Raw genomic sequence first — 18,985 nt, forward strand, 5'->3', positions numbered from 1 at the left:
GATCCATTGAAGTCAATGGGACTGTTCCAGGGGTGATAGGTTTGTAGAAATTTTGGTGGTGCCCAGAACCCACCCCTGCGCAAACTCCGCCCCCCCCAGACTCCGCCCCCCACCTGCCCAAGGCTCTGGGAGGGAGTTTGGGTGGGGGAGGAGGTCTGGAGTGCAGGCCCTAGGCTGGGGCAGGAGATTGGGTGCAGGCTCTGAGAGGGAGTTTGGGGATGGGAGGAGGTGCAGGAGTGAGGGCTGTGGGGTGTGGCTGCAGATGAGGGGTTTGGGGTATGGGAGGGGCTCAGGGCAAGAGTAGGGATGTAGGGGGTGAGGGCTCTGTCTGGGGCTGGGAATGAGGGGTTTGGGATGTGGGAGGGGCACAGGGTGAGAGTAGGAGTGTGGAGGTGAGGGCTCTGTCTGGGGCTAGAGGGTTTGGGGGGTTAGAGAGGCTCAGGGCTGGGGCAGAGGGTTGGAGTGCAGGGGAATGAGGGCTCTGGGCTGGAGATGAGGGGTTTGAGGTGTTGGAGGGGCTCAGGGCTAGGGTAGAGGGTTGAGGGTGTGGTGGGGGGGTGAAAGCTCTGGCTGGGGGTGTGGGCTCTGGGGTAGGGCAGGGCTGGGGATGAGTTTGGGGTGCAGGCAGCCTGCTCTGGGACAGGGGCCAGAGAGGAGGACTCCTCTTAGCCCTTTCCCTGCTGGCAGCAGTGAGCCGGGGGACACTCAGGGGAGGTGCGGGGGGGTGGCAGGTGGGGTTGAGGGGGACACCCAGCCCCAAATATTGGTGGAGCTGGGCCCCTGGGCTCTGAATATTGCTGGTGCTAAGGCACCACGTGGAGCTATATCTCACCACCTCTGGACTGTTCATGTGTTTAAATTCAACCATATGTGGAAGTGTTGCCAGGATCAGAGCCTAAAATGTTAGTTTGCTGGCTCCTATAAAGCAGGAGCACAGACATTGTTACTGAGCACTCCACCACGTTTTTTACTTTCACAGCATTTCTTTATCTAAAGAGAGGAATAGATGCAGTTGCTGGATGAGCATTTTTAGAGCCTAGACTGACGCTGTTAGCAAGCAATGATCTTTCAGGAATGGGGAAATACGGTCTTCTTGCTAGGACATGGGACAGGGAGTCATGAGACCTAGGTTTTCTTCTGGGGTTCTCCTTCAGTTTGTGTGTGAACTTGAGCAAGTCTCTAAACATTTGCAAGTATCTAATATTTTGGGTGCCCAACTTGAGACCCTAGAGCCTGGCGGACATTTTAAGAGGTTCCGAGCAGCCCGAGGTCCCCATTGATTTCAACTGCCGTTGTCTTTCTCAGCACCTCTGAAAATGAGGCACCTAAAATTAATAAATACTAGAAAATGTGGGCCTTAACGTCTCTGTGACTTAGTTTTCTCAGCTGTGTGTTGAGGATAATATCACCAATCTTGGTGTTGTGACTAAATTCATTAATGATTTCCTTTTAAATCACTGGCTGAAAGATACTCTTGAACTGTAGAATATCAATACTATTTTATTGTATAAAATTATATAATTTTCACTAGTTCTCTTCTTCTGCTTCAGAACTTTGGTAACAGAAAAACTAACAGTATTAAAAATAACCAAACAACTTGGATTTTAATGTATCTAGTTTGGAATATATTTTACCCTTTTAAGAAAAAGGTTGTAATTAAATATTTTTGTAGGCCAAGATGTTCTCCGTTATTCATCAGCTACAAACTTGTGTTTCCATTTTGACTCACACAGGAAGAAATTTTCCAGTGTGCCTTAATTCTGTTAGTTAATTCAATATGATGTTAATCAGATATTGTCCAAAAATGAATAAATAATCTTGTGGGGGCAGTTTTTTTGTATGTCTATAAAATATCCAGAATATTTTTAAAGACTTGAATTCTTTGTGGGGGAGGCTGTTTGAAGAGGATTTTGTACTATTTACTGCAGTAAAGAAATGTAGGGATTACTAAGAGATCCTGTCAGTATCTGGGTCAGAAATATAGCCCAGAGGTATTAGTATGATAAGCAAGTATAAGCATTAGACTGTATTAGTGACTTAGCTATCATAATAGTACAATACTTCATCATGTGATGGCTAGTGCACCAAACATTTATTGTGGATTAGCCATAAAAATGCACAAGCTGTTCCCCCCCCGTCCCCCTAAAAAGGTGACTATTACTCCTTTTAGTAATTCAGACCTGAAATTTGCATATTTGTGGTGCAGACATTTTTACTGTAGCAGAGAAAGAAACAGATTCATTTCCATTTCCATTTTTTTAAACAGAAGTATTGCAGTGTACATGATGGTTGGTAAACAAAATATAATATTTGCTCTACTCTTGCAAAAACAACGACTGTTTCAGCATTTGCAGCATGTGACAGTTGATCTACTTTTTTAGAGAATTATTCTAATATCTCTCCCAAAAATGGTAACCTTGTATGGAAAATTTTAGTATGTTTCTAAATAACAATTTTCTTTGGTGTGATTCCATCTAAATCCCTTTGCCTACTTTCAGCTTAAAAAGCCTAAACCATATGACTATTGAAATGCTGCAAGATACAAAAATTGAGTTTTGTCTGATGTCTGAGTGTTTTTCCATCTCATAAACATATTTAAAGGAAACTGGGAGATAATAGACAAAAGTCTACTACTCTCTTTTTTTGCTTTGTAATACCAGGTTTAAGATCCTTTGATCCTCCCTTCCTTTACTGTGACCTCTTCTAGGGTCTTCAAATTATAAATTCCAGATTACACCTCCGCAATTTTCTTTCCTGGGATGATGAAAGGATTTGAGTATTGTGATGATAATGTAAAGAATCCTTTTGGAGCTAATTTGAAACTGCAACAAAAAAATGAAATTTCCAAAGCAAATTACAATATTCGTAAAGTGTTCTACTGATACCTAACAAATTTCTAGCCAGTGTGTCATATTCTTGAGTATCTTGCATCGGCCTGTTTATAGGCTTGTCTGCCTTCTTCCATTTTATTTGTCTTTAGCTGTGTGCAGGGGATTAGCATTTCATCAGGATGGATTAAGATTGAGTTGACATTGAAGCTTTATTTATTTATTTATTTATTTATTTATTTATTTATTTTTATACATATACATGTATGTATATGAAAGTATATATAAATAAATGTAAAAATAATTTTCAGAAGAGAAATTATATTGAGGTTGCTGGATCCGCTGGCGCAGAAGGTTTCATTGGGCTAAAGTGATGTCACATGGAACAAAGGCTTTAGAGGTTTTATTTAGCTCATAATCCTCACACACTGCTAGACCAGTTGTCCATGTGAGCAAACTGTCCCAAACAGGAAGGGATAAACCATCTGGATTAGATGCAGCAACCCTTGTCTGTGACTGAACTATACAGAAAAGACCTTTCATTCTTCGGTTTTGGAGTGAGACTGAGTTACAGTGGGTGTTGTGTGTTTTGTCTACTAAAGTTTCGAAGAATTAATAATTCAGGCAATACTTTGAAATATAAAACCACCACTTGGTTGTTTCTGAAGTCCCAGAAGAGCTCAGATACAGCTCGATCTGTTTTTGATGTGTGTAATAGAAGATTTAAAAAGAGAGGTTCCTTCTCTTCTTTATCTCAACAGAAGTCAATTGTTTCATTCCAATGCCGATTCCAAGTAAGCATACAAATATCGGCCGTTCTCAGAGCTGGGATGCTGCAGGATGGTATGAAGGCAACTGGGAGAATGAAAATGCATTTGAATATCAGAGACCAACAGGGAGAAGAAATTCGCTGACTTACGGTGGAGAAGGAGGTTGGTATGAGCAGCCAAACCATAGACCGCATGATATCATCTTGCAAGGAGGCGCTGAATTGAAGCAAGAGCCGTACCCATATCAGCATCCAGTTTTTAACCAGGGTCCCTTACGGAAGGGTTCTGTTCCTGACTTCACTTACTACGACAGACAGGCTGCAACGTCTGGACGAAGCTCCTTGCCATCTCAGGATTATTACAGTGACCCATCTTTAGCCGCTAGATCACCTAAAGATCCACACTACTATAGAGACCACATGATTAATAGATCATTACCGAATTATGGGATTCCCGGTAGCAGATTGGCTTGGGATCAGGTACAAGGACGGTCACCTGCCCCACACGAAGCCAGCCGTATGTATAGGGATCCCATGAGTAAAATGATCCAAGAGGGGCAGAGAATGCGAAACCGAGATCCTTCTCCTGCAAGGTATGGTGTTGAACCGCCCACCCCTAGATATGGAACAGAACCACCATCTTTTCCCAACAGGCAGGTCTATAGTGATACAGCAGAGAGACCTATAGAGTCTGCAGCTGCTAGACAAACTACTCCAACGTGCTTGGTGGTTGATCCGAATTCTGCTACTGTTGTTGATGGGAGCATAGGTCCATCTGCCGTTGCTGTAAATCGTGGTTATGGACCCATCAGGGAAAATGTCAATGCAAAGATTTCTTATGATAGTTATGAAACTGCCATGACTCCTTCCCATTCTCAGGTGCCCACAGCTTTCGCAGGACAAGAAATTAAAAGAAACTTTGATCCGGAGTTCCTAGCACTTCTGCGTTCAGAAGGCGTGTCTGAAAGTACATTCAATGCTTTGCTGCAGCAAGGCTTTGATTCTCCAAGCCTGCTCGCGATGATGGAAGAGAATGATATAAAATCTGTAGCTCCAAATCTTGGACAGGCAAGGGTGCTTTCCCGCATTGCCCATAACTACAAAACAGAGATGCAGCTACAAAGGCATGATGGGAAGAACAGCACACTCCGTCCCAGGACCAGATCTAACAGCTTTAGTCATCGAAGTGAACTGCTGCAGAATGCATATGGCATGCACCCTGCCTCTGGTCCCGGTGTAGATGGCACAACTATGCAGCAAGCACCTCCTCCTTCTCTACAGCCAGTATCACCAAGAGTTGGAGAAATAAATCGTCGCCCATCCAGTGCCCCGACACAGCACCTTCTGGAAACTGCAACTTATTCTGCATCTGGAGCAGCTCATCAAGGTGCTCATTTTCTAGCTAATTCTGGCTACAACGCTCCTTTACCATGCAACATGCACACTCGTCCAGTGTCTGCCTATTCCACTCCAACTGGATTACCAGGGACTACAGCACAGACTAACCCACATGCAAATCCCAAAACAGCATATCCAACTACTTACACAGTGCCCATGGAGCTGCTGAAGAGGGACCGAAATACATCAATGTCCCCAGTGCATAGCCCACACAGCAGTCCTCAACTTCTCCGAAAGCAAGGAGCCCAAATGGATTCCACCCTGGTGCTTGCTGGCCCAAGTTTTCACATGCAACATTCTCCTTATCAGAAACTCACCAGACGCACTGGACCACCAGTTATTGTCTCAACCATGGCATCACCTGAACCAAGTAATTTTCTAAAAATGTATTCATTAGTAGTGTGCTCTAGGAGAGTTATGTCTGTGTTTGTTTATCATAAGATAAATTTGAGTCTAATAAATCCAGTTAGACTTAGGGCTAAAATATTAGATACATCCCTATGCACAAAAAAGTGGGGCAAATAGGTTTATCCCGGGGCCACAAGTTATTCAGAGTTTCTAGTGCTGCCTTTCACAGTGCGATTAAATTCAGAGTATTTTATTTGATTAGCTAACTTTCGATAAAGTGACTGGTATATCAGATAATTGTTCTACTATGAATCTTGCTGTTCCTGTTGTTTGTACGGAACAGAAGATTAGATACTGAATTTTCTGAGCAATTAGGTTACAGGGTTAGTTGTAGATTTACTTCTTACAGTTGTTATCGGGCACAAATATGTTTCTCAGAGGAAATGGTTAGCATTGTTTTGACAAAATTTATCAAATAGCTAATGGTGTTAATTCTAGAATTGACTTACCTTTGGCAGTTACCATAGTCTTTTTTTAATTAATTTACTGTTTTATCAGGCACCTAAAATAAAACTCTTGATTTCCTATTAGGAGTACTTATAAGTGTGGCTTTGTAACTATTAAGGAACTAGGTCTACGCTTAATGTTAAAGTCAATGATTAACCACTAGAGTGATAAAAAGGAGTGGTTGCCCTTTTTTTCCTCCTCTTTTTTGTCTTCAGAAATGTTCAAATCCCTTCCTGGTTTAGGGCTAAATGGTTCAAACAGACATAATACTTCAGCTTTAAGTTGACTCTTGCTAGTCAAAGACCAACAAAAATTACCATAGGAAATGCATTTTGCAGTAAGAGGAAATTTAGACGATCCCATTAATTTGTTACTTTGACTTTTCTGATAAATGTTAAAAGCCCTTTAAAATGCTTTTTGTACACAGTGATAGTGACTGTATGGGAGGGAATTATTTCTCTGCACAGCTGAACCACCATACAAACAAGTCATGAACAATGTACTGTACAAGCGCACACACAAAATGCCTTAATAAAAGTATACCATTTATAGGCATAGAAACTGTGCCAAGCCAGTGATGACATTCCATGGGAATCTAAATAAAGAACTATTTTGCAAGTGGAAATGATAAAAGTTGTCAAAATTCAGACCTCCCGCCCCCTTTGCTGCAGTCACAGATTTAGAAAGTAGATTCCTCCTGGTTTGTGACTATTTTATTTAATTTGTGTAATTTATAAATATATATCATATTTAAATATTCATCAACATTATGTGTATTGACATGATTCAGGCACAAAGGAAGGGCATCCAGGCAGGCTTTTTGAATAAACAGTTTCCAAAAGCCTGAAAAATGAAACTGACATAATACTGAGAACACAAATGTTAATTTAATTGCAGTGTATCTGATCCAGCTGATTACTTTGGTAACATTGGAGTGAAAGTACATATTAATACTGTTGCAAGGGACTGAAGAGGTGTATACATTTTGAATGACTTTTTTCCCATAGGATAAATTTAACATTCCTTCCATTATTCCTCATATTTAAATTGTGAATTATGTTCTTTAAAAATCTATACTATTCTTTTCCTTTAAAAAAAAATCCATGTATGACAAGAAGAAACTAACAATGTTTCTGAGATCCTGAGCCCTCTTCTTCACAAGTCAAACATTCTTTCTCTACAACCAGCTCATTTGCATGAGGATGACATTTGTTGCTCCAGTAATTTCATCAGATAATGGCCAGCTTGCAAAGCGGATCTGAAAACATATTCCTTAATTATGTGTTGCTAAGCAACGAGAGGGTTTGGTCATAATCACAGAAAGATTATCTTCTCATTGAAGTGGCTGAAAGGTTTAGCTGAAGGAGGACCTGTAAAATTGTCTTCACTTATTTTGCATTTTATTTTTTTTCAAAATAGGACAAGAAAGGGCTTTTCCCCCCTTAAAATGTAATTTTAAACTAGAAGTCAAGGTAAGATGCGTGGTGTGACAGTTTCAAGATGTCTTAACTGTGCTGAGGAATTAGTCTTTGAAAAACACCATTTCTATGCAGCATTTGGTGTTTACTGCAATCAGAGTTGAAGGTGAACTTCCAAAATAGTCCTATGAGCATATTTCCCAGCATTTTCATGGATGAGGAAGAGCCTGGATACCTCTTTTATAATTTTTGTATTAAATTTCTGAAGCTTTATGTAATTGATTTATGAATACCTTGTATTTTTGTAGTTGGAACAGCTCAAAACAAGTGAGTCCAGCTGCCCTGCCCAAATGAGTATTTCCAGTGATGAGGACTGGGAGCAAAAGTGAGGAACCAAAGGCCCATCTCAAATATGCAATTGGAGAATCATTCAAACTCCTGGTTATATGTACAGGTCTAGAAGGAAGTAATCAAAGAAGATGTCATGTATTGTCCAGACCTGCTGAGGCTGGAATGAAGGATAAGGCTCCCATATAGTGGTGTAGGAAGCTGTCATAGTGGATAGTGGGACTCCTTCGATACCAGAGAGGATGGAGGTTTCATGAGAAGGAAGAAATTTGATTTTCCAAAAGGTCATAAGAGACAATCTAGGGCACAGAATGCCTTAAATTAGAGGCCTTCCTGGAATGTGGAAAGCCAGACAGGGTGACTGTAGCTGTCTTGGACAAATAGTTCTCTGTAGCGTTAGAGATTCGTCTTTGCTAACCAGTATTCTCTTTAACAGCTTGGAGCCCAGCTCTGCTTATATTCTGCCTAACACGTATTTGTGATTTTTCTCTTTATTTTCTACTCTGACAAATAAACTGTGCTTTTATTAACAATTGCATGAATTGTGAGTTAGTCGTTAAGTTGGGGGTAATCCAGAGAGAGGGAAACAGAATTCTGACCTTATGGGAGGCAGAGTCAAAAGTGGGGTAATGGGCATCAGCATCTGGGTAAAGACAGGTTAAGAGAATTGCAGTTCTGTTCGTTAAATTATGCCATGATGACACTGGCATAGAGCATTATGGGCAGAGAGAGATCTTACCAGTGATCGTCCTGATTTCATACATACTGAATATTGTAAGGCTGTCAAGCGATTAAAAAATTAATCGTGCTATTAAACAATAATAGAATACCATTTTTAAAAATATTTTTGAATGTTTTCTACATTTTCAAATATATTGATTTCAATTACAACACAGAATACAAAGTGTATAGTACTCACTTTATGTTTATTTTTGATCACAAATATTTGCACTGTAAAAAACAAAATAAATTGTATTTTTCAATTCACCTAATACAAGTACTGTTTCTTGTTTACAGTGTCACCTGAAAGAGAGAACAGGTGTTTGCATGGCACTCTTATAGCCGGCGTCACAAGATATTTACATGCCAGATGCACTATAGATTCAAATGTCCTTGGATGCTTCAACCACCATTCCAGCTGACATGCATCCATGCTGATGACTGGTTCTGCTCGATAACAATCCAAAGCAGTGCGGACCGATGCATGTTCATTTTCATCATCTGAGTCAGATGCCACCAGCAGAAGGTTGATTTTCTTTTTTGGTGGTTTGGGTTCTGTAGTTTCTGCATCAGAGTATTGCTCTTTTAAGACTTCTGAAAGCATGCTCCACACCTCATCCCTCTCAGATTTTGGAAGGCACTTCAGATTCTTAAACCTTGGGTCGAGTGCTGTAGCTATCTTTAGAAATTTCACAGTGGTATCTTCTTTGCATTTTGTCAGATTTTCAGTGAAAGTGTTCTTAAAACGAACAACATGTGCTGGGTCATCATCTGAGACTGCTATAACATGAAATATATGGTAGAATGTGGGTACAACAGAGCAGAAGACATACAATTCTCCCCCAAAGAGTTCAGTCACAAATTCAATTAACGCATTATTTTTTTAATGAGCATCATCAGCATGGAAGCATGTCTTCTGGAACAATGGCTGAAGCATGAAGAGGCATATGAATCTTTAGCACATCTGGCACGTAAATATCTTGTGACACTAGCTACAACAGTGCCATGCGAAAGTCTGTTCTCATTTTCAAGTGACATTGTAATTAAGAAGTGGGCAGCATTATCTCCCATAAATGTAAACAAACTTGTTTTTCTTAGCGATTGGCTGAACAAGAAGTAGGACTGAGTGGACTTGTAGGCTCTAAAGTTTTACACTGTTTTGTTTTTGAGTGTTATGTAACCAAAAAACTACATTTGTACGTTGTACTTTCATGATAAAGAGATTGCACTATAGCACTTGTACAAGGTGAATTGAAAAATACTATTTCTTTTGTTTATCATTTTTACAGTGCAAATATTTGTAATAAAAAATAATATAAAGTTAGTACTGTACACTTTGTATTCTGTGTTGTAATTGAAATTGATATATTTTAAAATGTGGAAAATATAAAAAAAATTTAATACACTTCAATTGGTATTCTGTTTAACAGTATGATTAAAACTGATTAATCGCAATACATTTTTTAATTGCGATTAATTTTTTTGAGTGAATCGTGTGAGTTAACTGCAATTAATCGACAGCCCTAGTATATTGTAAAATGTTTAAAAGTTGATTTGTTCTTTACCCTATATAGTACAATATAGCTGACTAGTTTAGAAATAGTGTCCAGGTTTTGTTCAGTAAAATTTCTGTATGGACATTTAGCACGTAATCACAATGTGCATATGCAAGGCAGCTGGATTAACAGTACACACTGTAAGAGCTCCAAAGGAAGCCACTGTGTACCAAATAAATCGTGTTTAATTTGCACATTGACCTGACAGACCATAACAAGTCCTTTGGTGCCATTATGAACTATAGTTTTAATCCAGGTGACGTACATACTCGCTATCTCCAAGTGCCGAAAAATTAGTAATGAAGATTTTACTGACCAAACAGAAGGGGTATGTAGACAAAACAATTGAATACAAATTGGGAGTCCCCCCTCTCCCCCACATGCTGAAATGTGAAAATGCAGTCCACATTGTGAACAAATAGCTTGCAAAATTTTGATTTATAAAAGCTTTACAACTGTAGATGCACAAAAAACTGTCTAGGACCATTGAATTGTTTATTTGACCTTACAATTTAAAATTGGACAAGCAAATGTAAAAACAAACTAATAAAAAAAACCACCACAGATAGTGCCTCAGTAATCCTTGGAAGGATGAAGGGAGTAGTAGGCAAGGGTGTTTATCTTTGGATATTTGCTATTTTCTGACAGTCACAGCATTATCTGAAAAAAGTTAATCTGCAATATGACATGGATAGATGGCTGAAACGATGGTAGTTTATACAATGGAATTTGAAAAGAATTTAAAAGGCAAACGTGGGGCCCAATCCAATGTTATTTATACTGCCCAAACTCTCCTTAGCCCCAATCAGGCCAACACTTATGCATATGTATAACTTTACTTGTGTGAGTCATCCCATTGGTGTCAATGGGACTACTCCCATAAGAAGGGTTATTCCCGTGGTAAGTGACCGCAGAACCAGCACCACAGTATTTAGTGAGAGTTTTGGGTGTGCGAGGAATGCAGTCTGGGGCCTGTAAAGTGTGTTATGGAAAGTTACCGTGATAACATTATTGACTGCTTTGGTCAATATACGGTGTTGCTTCATTGATTAAATAGAATGCCCCTTCAAAACATTTTTTTAAAAGGGTGAAATACACTTTATACAGTGGTTTTATTAAAAGCAATAGAAAGGGCCAAATTCATCTCTGCTGCAACTCCGTTGACATTAGTGCAGTTACAGTAGAGATGAATTTGAGCCTGTTAGAGGAAAATGTATTGTCAGACGCATAAGTGTTGTCAGCCTCAATTTACACCTCTCTTTTACCCCACATATAGGGTTATATGTTAGGACTTCCACATCCAGTACATTCTCCAACTCTATTAGCTGAAATGTTTTAAAAATATTTTTCATGTAGTAGTTTCCATAGTTACAGAATAAGCAAGCCTGTTTCCTTATATATGTTCAAGGTTTCTGATCATTACTGTATTAAACATTTTTTAAATGCATCTTCTCCGCTTCGCATAGCATGAAACTACAGACCAGCTTAATGAAAATGCTGTACTGCTGAACTGAGTTATTATTTTTAAATAGAGAGAGTCAAAGTCGGTATCGAGTTGTATTGTTAAAAAGTAGAAAGCCACAGTCATTAAGCCGTTGATTTGCAATAAATGTTGCAGCAGCCATAGGACATATATTATTAAGCAATATACATAACAGTTGGCAGATTAGCTTTAGTCTTTGTCACCTTAAAAACACACTGACATTAACACCATTCCTTTGGCTTTCTGTAAAAAAGGCTAATTTACAATCTCTTCTGTTTGCTGTGTGCTAGTGTTTGTTGGGAAGAAATGTGATCTGCTCAGTTTTTCTCTCCTGCATTCTGTCTCCTAAGCAGTGTTTGTTTTAACTCTTTTGTACAGTAAGGGCAATATTGCTAAAACACATCCTGCAGTGTTGGGTGCAGAGTGGAATGTACAAGAGTCCTCCAAAGCTGATTCGGCCAGAGAGTCAATGGAGGAGGCAGAGCAGTGCACGGTCCCCTGTGTGCTGGCTCAGCTTTGTTTATGGGGGTGTGAGGGATCATGGCTTCAGGCTTACCCACCCCTCGCTGCCCTCTTTGGGGAGTCCAATATGCTTGCCAGTACTAGACTTTTCTGGGACTTGCATTCTGTGGTTGAAGTTACTTGGTTCGGTGCAGATGGAGTGGATTAACCAGGCGTGCTGGAACAATTTTTATAGTGGGGGTGCTGAGAGCCATTGAACCAAATGGTAAACCCTGTATATAATGGAAACCACTTCAAGCCAGGGGTTGCTCCAGCACCCCTACTTCCAGAACCTATGGGATTAACAGTTCATACGTTCCACACCAGTTGCATAGGTTGTTGGAGCCAGTGCTCTGATTAAACATCTATCATGTGGCATGCCGACCCTAGCTTGTGTCTGACCAACACAGGGGCTCTTTTTAGGGCACATAGGCACCCTGTGAGGTCACTCTGTTCTAATTCCTCAGTCTCATCCATGCAGGTATGAAATAGTGTGGAGAGCCTTGTGTACCAGAGTAAATTTCATCCTCTGAATGTAAGGACTGGGAATATTGACCTAGCTCCTGAGGCTGTAGGCTAGAGTGGAATGCCGTTATCACATGCCATGGGATTGATGTTTAAGCAGATCATAGGCTCCAGCACTCCATGTATCTGGTGCAGCGTGTGGGGAATGGCTCACTGGCTCTTCTGTGTTGTTGCATTCCACTCCATCTACAGCACCAAGTAACTGGATCTCAACCATAGAATGTGGGGTAGAGAAAGGAGGGAGGAAGGCTCCCTCCCACCAATTGCACATCCATGCAGGGTCAGCAAAATCCTGACCTTAATTATTTGGTGGAGAGGAGGAAGAGAATGAGAATAAAAGTATAACACAGTGCTCCCAAAATTCTTGGAGTAGCTCCCAAATGCATGATTGTGCTACAGAGCAATGTTGACTAGGTCAGCTAATAAAGAGGGAAGCAGCAGGCAATATTTGTAGGAGGGAAATCAGTAGAACTGAGCAACTATAGAGGACATAGAAACTTAGTGAACTTTTAATATAAATACAAAGGTCAGGACAATACGTTGCTTTCTCTTTTTAAAAAAATGAGGTGAAAATGGGGAGGAGGATTATCATAAAACCATAAATAAATGTTATCAACTTAGCCATGTGGAGGGAAACTAGAGGAGGTGATCTCAGCAGTATTTGTTTGGATCGGTGTTTGTAGAGATGCTCAATTGTAGTCAATATCAAGTCAGCAGATCAGCTGATAAGTGAATTTGCCTTGTGGGTTCCATCTAACTCAGACCAACTTTGCAAGTAAATAAATTGAAGATGGGGCAGACTTGAAAAATAACAATTTATTGGTAAACTCTAATCAAAAAGAAGTCCCAGTGGGATACAGTGAAGGTGAAGGAAGTATGTGCCCCAAAATTGAGGCACCCAAAACCACTAACAACTTTTGAAAATCATGGGACATCTATATACGTACACTCCATATGTATAGCTGATATTTGCGTGACAAGCTGCAGAACTGGGATAATGTGCTGAGCATTGTGATAAACTGTAGAATTATGTGATAAATAAAATATCATGCACCTTTCTGACCTTTCCTTCTTCCCGCTAATCCATCTCTCCTGAGATTTATTCTAACATTGCAAATTGCTGAGAAGCTTTAGACAGCCACCTACTTGCTACTTTCCTGTATGTATAGATTGTCAGCCCTTTCTTTAGTGGTCCAGACTCTTACTGAAATCCCTGACTGTTCTGATCTGCAGGGATGGTTTCCTCAAAGAAAACAAGGGCTAGAAGTGTCATCAACAGTCATTTGTCTTATTTTCTTCCTGTGCTAGGGATACTTTGATTATTGTACAGGCTTAAATTAACATTAGAAAAAGTCCATTAGTTCATGCAAGTGTATGCATTTCATCTTCTGTGCGAAAAGAATCTTGATTAACATGTGTTAGGAAAGTAATTGTATAAAGGGGCATATATGTGTAAACAGCAGATAGTGTCACAATATCTAGATATCCTATTGGAACACTTGAATAACTGGGAAAGTTTAGACAAAGTATTAGTTATCCCACCTGATCAAGAATAGTGACTCATACAAATGGTCATCTTTCTCACTCCCTGAAAACTTCTCATTTTCTATTTAATGGATCAGAATGGGGAGGATGGAGTCTTATTTTATGGGCTGAAACCTTTGGTTTAAGGCTCTTGAACTTACATTTTATTTTTGTATTTTTGATAGTGGGTTTGATCCTGCTTCTACTGCAGTCAGTAGTAGAAGGATTGAATCCAGAATCATTAGCAGTGTTACTGCATGTTTATACTGTTAATCAGTATTTATCAACATATAACACCACCTCTTTCTTGTGTGTTATACTGGTGCACCAAGTGAAGATGTTCTTTGTGTTCATCCCCAAAATATGCATCACTGAGCAGTGATTCACTGTGGTCAGAGGGCAACCGTATGTGTGCTAATCACGCTGTCATTTGATTGGTAGAGCATAAATTGATGGAATAACAAACACATATCCTCTAGTCTCAGCTGCTCTGTGCCCATACTGCTATTTCAAACAACCTTGTGAGATTGGTCAACAAAGTGATACCTCTAATTTTTATAGAAGCACCACTATGTGCCATGGGCAAACAGTTTGGAACCAGGTAGACTCTGAGCGAAATCCTGCCTCTATTGAAATCAGTGGGAGTTTTGCCATTGACTTCGGTGGGGCTAGGATTCCACTCTGACTTTTGCAAAAGTTATCAACTCCATATTGAATTTCTGATAATTTGATCTACAAAATCAATGGTTTCGTTATGCAAGAGAAGCTGTAAATTTAAATCATTAAATGTTCATGCATTATTAAAAAAATAGGTTATATTTATCAAATAGATGAGTAGGTTTTCTGTTTTCCCATTTTTAATGAGTAGAAGAAGTGTTTGCTATTTACTTGCTTTTAAATTGCACCAAACACTTCTAGAAATAGTTCCCAAATTTCTAAGTGTATTTCATGAAGCAATAGGTTTTTTCCTGCATGTTTATGAATTAGACTATTATCACTAGAACATTTAACATTTTAACATTTCTAAAGTAGACGCTTAAAGAAGAATGCCACTTATTAATGGAAAGTTGTGTAATTTAGAATTTCTGAAACAAATATATAATGAATAATGGGGAACTTACACATGAAATGAATAACAGAAACAGTATTCACATTTAAATATTGCTTGTTAACTCAGTTAAAGGAGCTTATTCGCAAACTCTGTTTATGCTCCTTAGGGATCTGAATCTGAATCCTGTTATGCCCTAAGCGACATCTGACAGCATAGGAAGGATTCAGATTGGCCTGACAGACAGATAGATCGGGCCATTGGATCAGATTCTGTGGGAGTAAATGAGAGGAAAGTGGTGAAGTTGCCATAAATGGCAGTGTGGAACAAAACCCTGGTTTTGATTTTTTGTTTTAAACTCTCACAGAACCTCATGGTGTTTTGGTACTAATGTCCTAATCTGTGCTCTTCATGGGGTGGGGAATAGGACTTGGGGCAGGTGTAATCAGAATCGTTCAGTAAATAAATCCATTTTTTGTGCCTCTGAAGCAAATCAAAGCAAATCCATTTCTAATGCTATTGACATACTAGGCCCTGATCGTGCAAAGACTTTAGTACATGCATAACTTTACTCCCCACAAGTAGTCCTATTGACTTCAGTGGGACTACACACATGAATAAAGTTACATGCTTGCTCTTACTAGGAATTTGGAGTATACTATAAAGGGATACTGTTCCTTTAATTCACATTTGGAAGAAAATGTCTTACTCTTGATACCACTGTTCAGTTGAATGTTGTAAATTATTAAATCTCAAAGCGTTTTCAAAGATCTAATTAATTTTTCTATATTTATGCTGGTTGTTTACTTTTCAGTCAGCTTGGACATTGAAAATAGACTGGTCAGATTGATTTTTGTTTGTATTGCCAGCTGTTTGTCTTGTGCTAGCATTATGCTGTTGTGTTTGGGTATCCTTATATACGTAGATAAAGATATAAAAGTGTGTGTGTGTGTTTCTATTTACATTTAAAACAAAACCATGGCAACATTTCTATTCCCATTAGCTCCATTCCCCCAACCCTTATTTGTTTATTGTGCCCAGTTTAAAACGCAAAGGTGTTACTTTCACTTCTGCTTCTATTTAGGATCTGAGGAGCAGCCTTCACTAGAACTTGTTCTAAATTAAAACTTTACCAGCTCCTTGAAGTGTTCTGTATTCCTTACAAGTTGTTTTTTGTTAAGAAGAGATTCATAAATATAAAACTGCTGTAAAGTCTTTAGGGGACTGTGTATAAAAATAATTCTGATAAACTGTTGTCTTTGATTTTAATCATTATAAACTATTGAGTTTTACACACACTCTTTCTTAGTTTCAGTTAAGTCATAGTTGTACAAGGAATAGAAATTGTGATTTTAATATTAATTAATTTAAACACAGCATAGAAGTAACATATGTGGATACATAGAACAATATGAAAAATGGTTCAGTAGTGTAAAATCCCAAACTATAAACACAGCTATTTATGAGAGGGAAAGTAACTGTCAGGGTTATGAACATATACACAGTTAAAAATAAAATGTATCTTTATAAAGGTTTTACAGTTACAAGTAGAGAAGTGTATAATATAAACATAGGACAGATACATAAGACAGCATATCCTGTTACTGTGAGTTTGTGCAGAATAAATAAGGAATTCTGAATCTCTTTTGCTAGTAGGGAATAAGAAATTCAATATAGGTATTGACTCGCTTGATTCTGAAATGGGATCTTTTGGATCTCAGTAGATGTTTCCTTTTAGTATATTGCTTTAGTTAAAAAGCCTTCTCCTAGGACAGTGGTTCTCAAACTTGTGCACTGGTGACCCCTTTTACATAGCAAGCTGCTGAGTGCAACCCCCTGTTACATATATAAAAAAGTGTTTTTAACACTATTTATAAATGCTGGAGGCAAAGCAGGGTTTAAGGTGGAGGCTGACAGCTCGCAACCCCCCATGTAATAACCTCACGACCCCCGAGGGGTCCCAACCCCCAGTTTGAGAACCCCTGTCCTAAGAGATAGAGGAGAGAAGCAATATTTTGTGGTGCTTGTCCCAGGCAATCATCAAGATAGAGAATTGGCATAGCCCAAGCAGAAGGTGGAAAGGGGAAGGGGGACACTGAGTTGTTAGGTTTCTTGTGGCAATGTTAGGGAGTGGGAGCAACGATGTTCTAGGAGAGCTTCTGTGTCCTGTGATGAGAAGAGAAAATCAGACAGAGCTCTGAACACTACTGTTTGGATAGATATTCAAGAGTCTTGGGAAGGTACCACTCCTTCGTGTGATGTGTCTTTTTGCTTGGTTAGTTGGTTGCCAGGTCAAGGCAGTGAAAAGAGGTGGGATCAGGAAAGTGGGAGGCCACATTTTTACAGCAGAAAGAAAGCAAGAAAGTCAGCAGCAAGATAAATGGCAAATCGAGCTCCCAGAAGAGATGGGGAAGTAACACTAGCATGACCGGGGCTCTGTGTTGGTGTGGTTGTTCCTGAGCACAGATTCATGAGGCTCAACTCAGCTACCAGTATGAGAATCATAGAAGTGTAGGACTTGAAGGGACCTCAGCAGGTCATCTAGTCCAGTCCCCTGCACTCAAGGCAGGACTACATAATAACTAGACCATTCCTGACAGGTGTTGGTCTAATCTTAAAAACCTCCAGTGGTGGAGATTCTGCAACCTCCCTAGGCTATTTGTTCCAGTGCTTAACTACCCCAACCAGAAGTTTTTCCTAATGTCCAGCCTACACCCCCGTTGCTGCAATTTAAACCCATTGCTTCTTGTTTTATCCTCAGAAGTTAAGGAGAACAATTTTTCACCCTCTTCCTTGTGACAATCTTTTATATACTTGAAAACTGTTATCATGTTCCCTCTCAGTTTTCTCTTCTCCACAAAACCAATTTTTCCATCTTTCGTCATAGGTCATGTTTTCTAGACCTTTAATCATTTTTGTTGCTCTCCTCTGGATTTACTCCAATTTGTCCACATCTTTCTTGAAATGTGGCACCCAGAACTGGACACAATACTCCAGTTGAGGCCCTATAAGTGTGGAGTAGATTGGAAGAATTACTTCTTGTGTCTTTCTTACAACACTCCTGGCAATACATCCTAGAACGATGTTTGTTTTTCTTGGAACACTGATTCATGGTTAGCTTGTGATCCACTATAACTCTCAGATCCCCTTCCGCAGTACTCCTTCCTCGGCAGTCGTTTCCCATTTTGTATGTGTGCAGTTGGTTGTTCCTACTGAAGTGGAGTACTTCTCATGTTCCTTATTGAATTTCATCCTATTTTCTTCAGACTATTTCTCCAGTTTGTCCAAATCATTTTGAATTTGAATCCTATCCTCCAACACACTTGCAACCCCTCCCAGCTGGGTATTATCCACAAACTTTATAAGTTTCAGAGTAACAGCCGTGTTAGTCTGTATCCGCAAAAAGAAAAGGAGTACTTGTGGCACCTTAGAGACTAACCAATTTATGCATCCGATGAAGTGAGCTGTAGCTCACAAAAGCTTATGCTCAAATAAATTGGTTAGTCTCTAAACTTTATAAGTGTACTCTCTGTGGCAATATGTAAATAATTTATTAAGATATTAAATTGAGCCGAACCCAGGACTGATCCCTGCAGGACCCCAGTTGATATGCTCTTCCAGCTTGACTATGAACCACTGATAAGTGCTCTCTGGGAATGGTTTTTCAACCAGTTATGCATCCACCTTATAATAGCTCCATCTAGACTGTCTTTTCTTTGTTCGTTTATGAGAAAGTCATGCAAGACAATATCAGAAGCCTTCTGAAGTTAAGATATACCACGTCTACCCCCCTCTCCACAAGGCTTGTTACTCTGTCAAAGAAAGCTGTTAGGTTGGTTTGACATGATTTGTTCTTGACAAATCCATGCTGACTGTTACTTATCACCTTCTTATCTTCTAGGTGTTTGCAAATTGATGACTTGATTATTTGAGCCATTATCTTTCCAGGTATTGAAGATAAGATGACTGGTCGATAATTCTGTAGGTTGTCCTTATTCCTCTTCTAATAGAT

At 39.4% G+C, this 18,985-nt stretch overlaps 1 protein-coding gene across 11 annotated transcripts in view; it reads left to right on the forward strand.

Annotated features, from left to right (window-relative positions):
• CTBP2 (C-terminal binding protein 2) overlaps positions 1–18,985 on the forward strand; it is a 230,045-nt gene that overhangs the window by 148,759 nt on the left and 62,301 nt on the right. For 10 of the 11 annotated variants that reach the window (XM_048856705.2, XM_075131027.1, XM_048856695.2 and 7 more), the window contains one exon: positions 3,590–5,365. The exons of the other annotated variant lie outside the window; for it this stretch is intronic. In XM_048856705.2, the coding sequence (XP_048712662.2) occupies positions 3,590–5,365 (1,776 nt within the window). The remainder of the gene's footprint in view (positions 1–3,589; positions 5,366–18,985) is intronic. 11 annotated transcript variants of the gene reach the window in all.

The sequence above is a fragment of the Caretta caretta genome, chromosome 7 (genome assembly GCF_965140235.1).
Source record: "Caretta caretta isolate rCarCar2 chromosome 7, rCarCar1.hap1, whole genome shotgun sequence".
Classification (NCBI taxonomy): Eukaryota; Metazoa; Chordata; order Testudines; family Cheloniidae; genus Caretta; species Caretta caretta.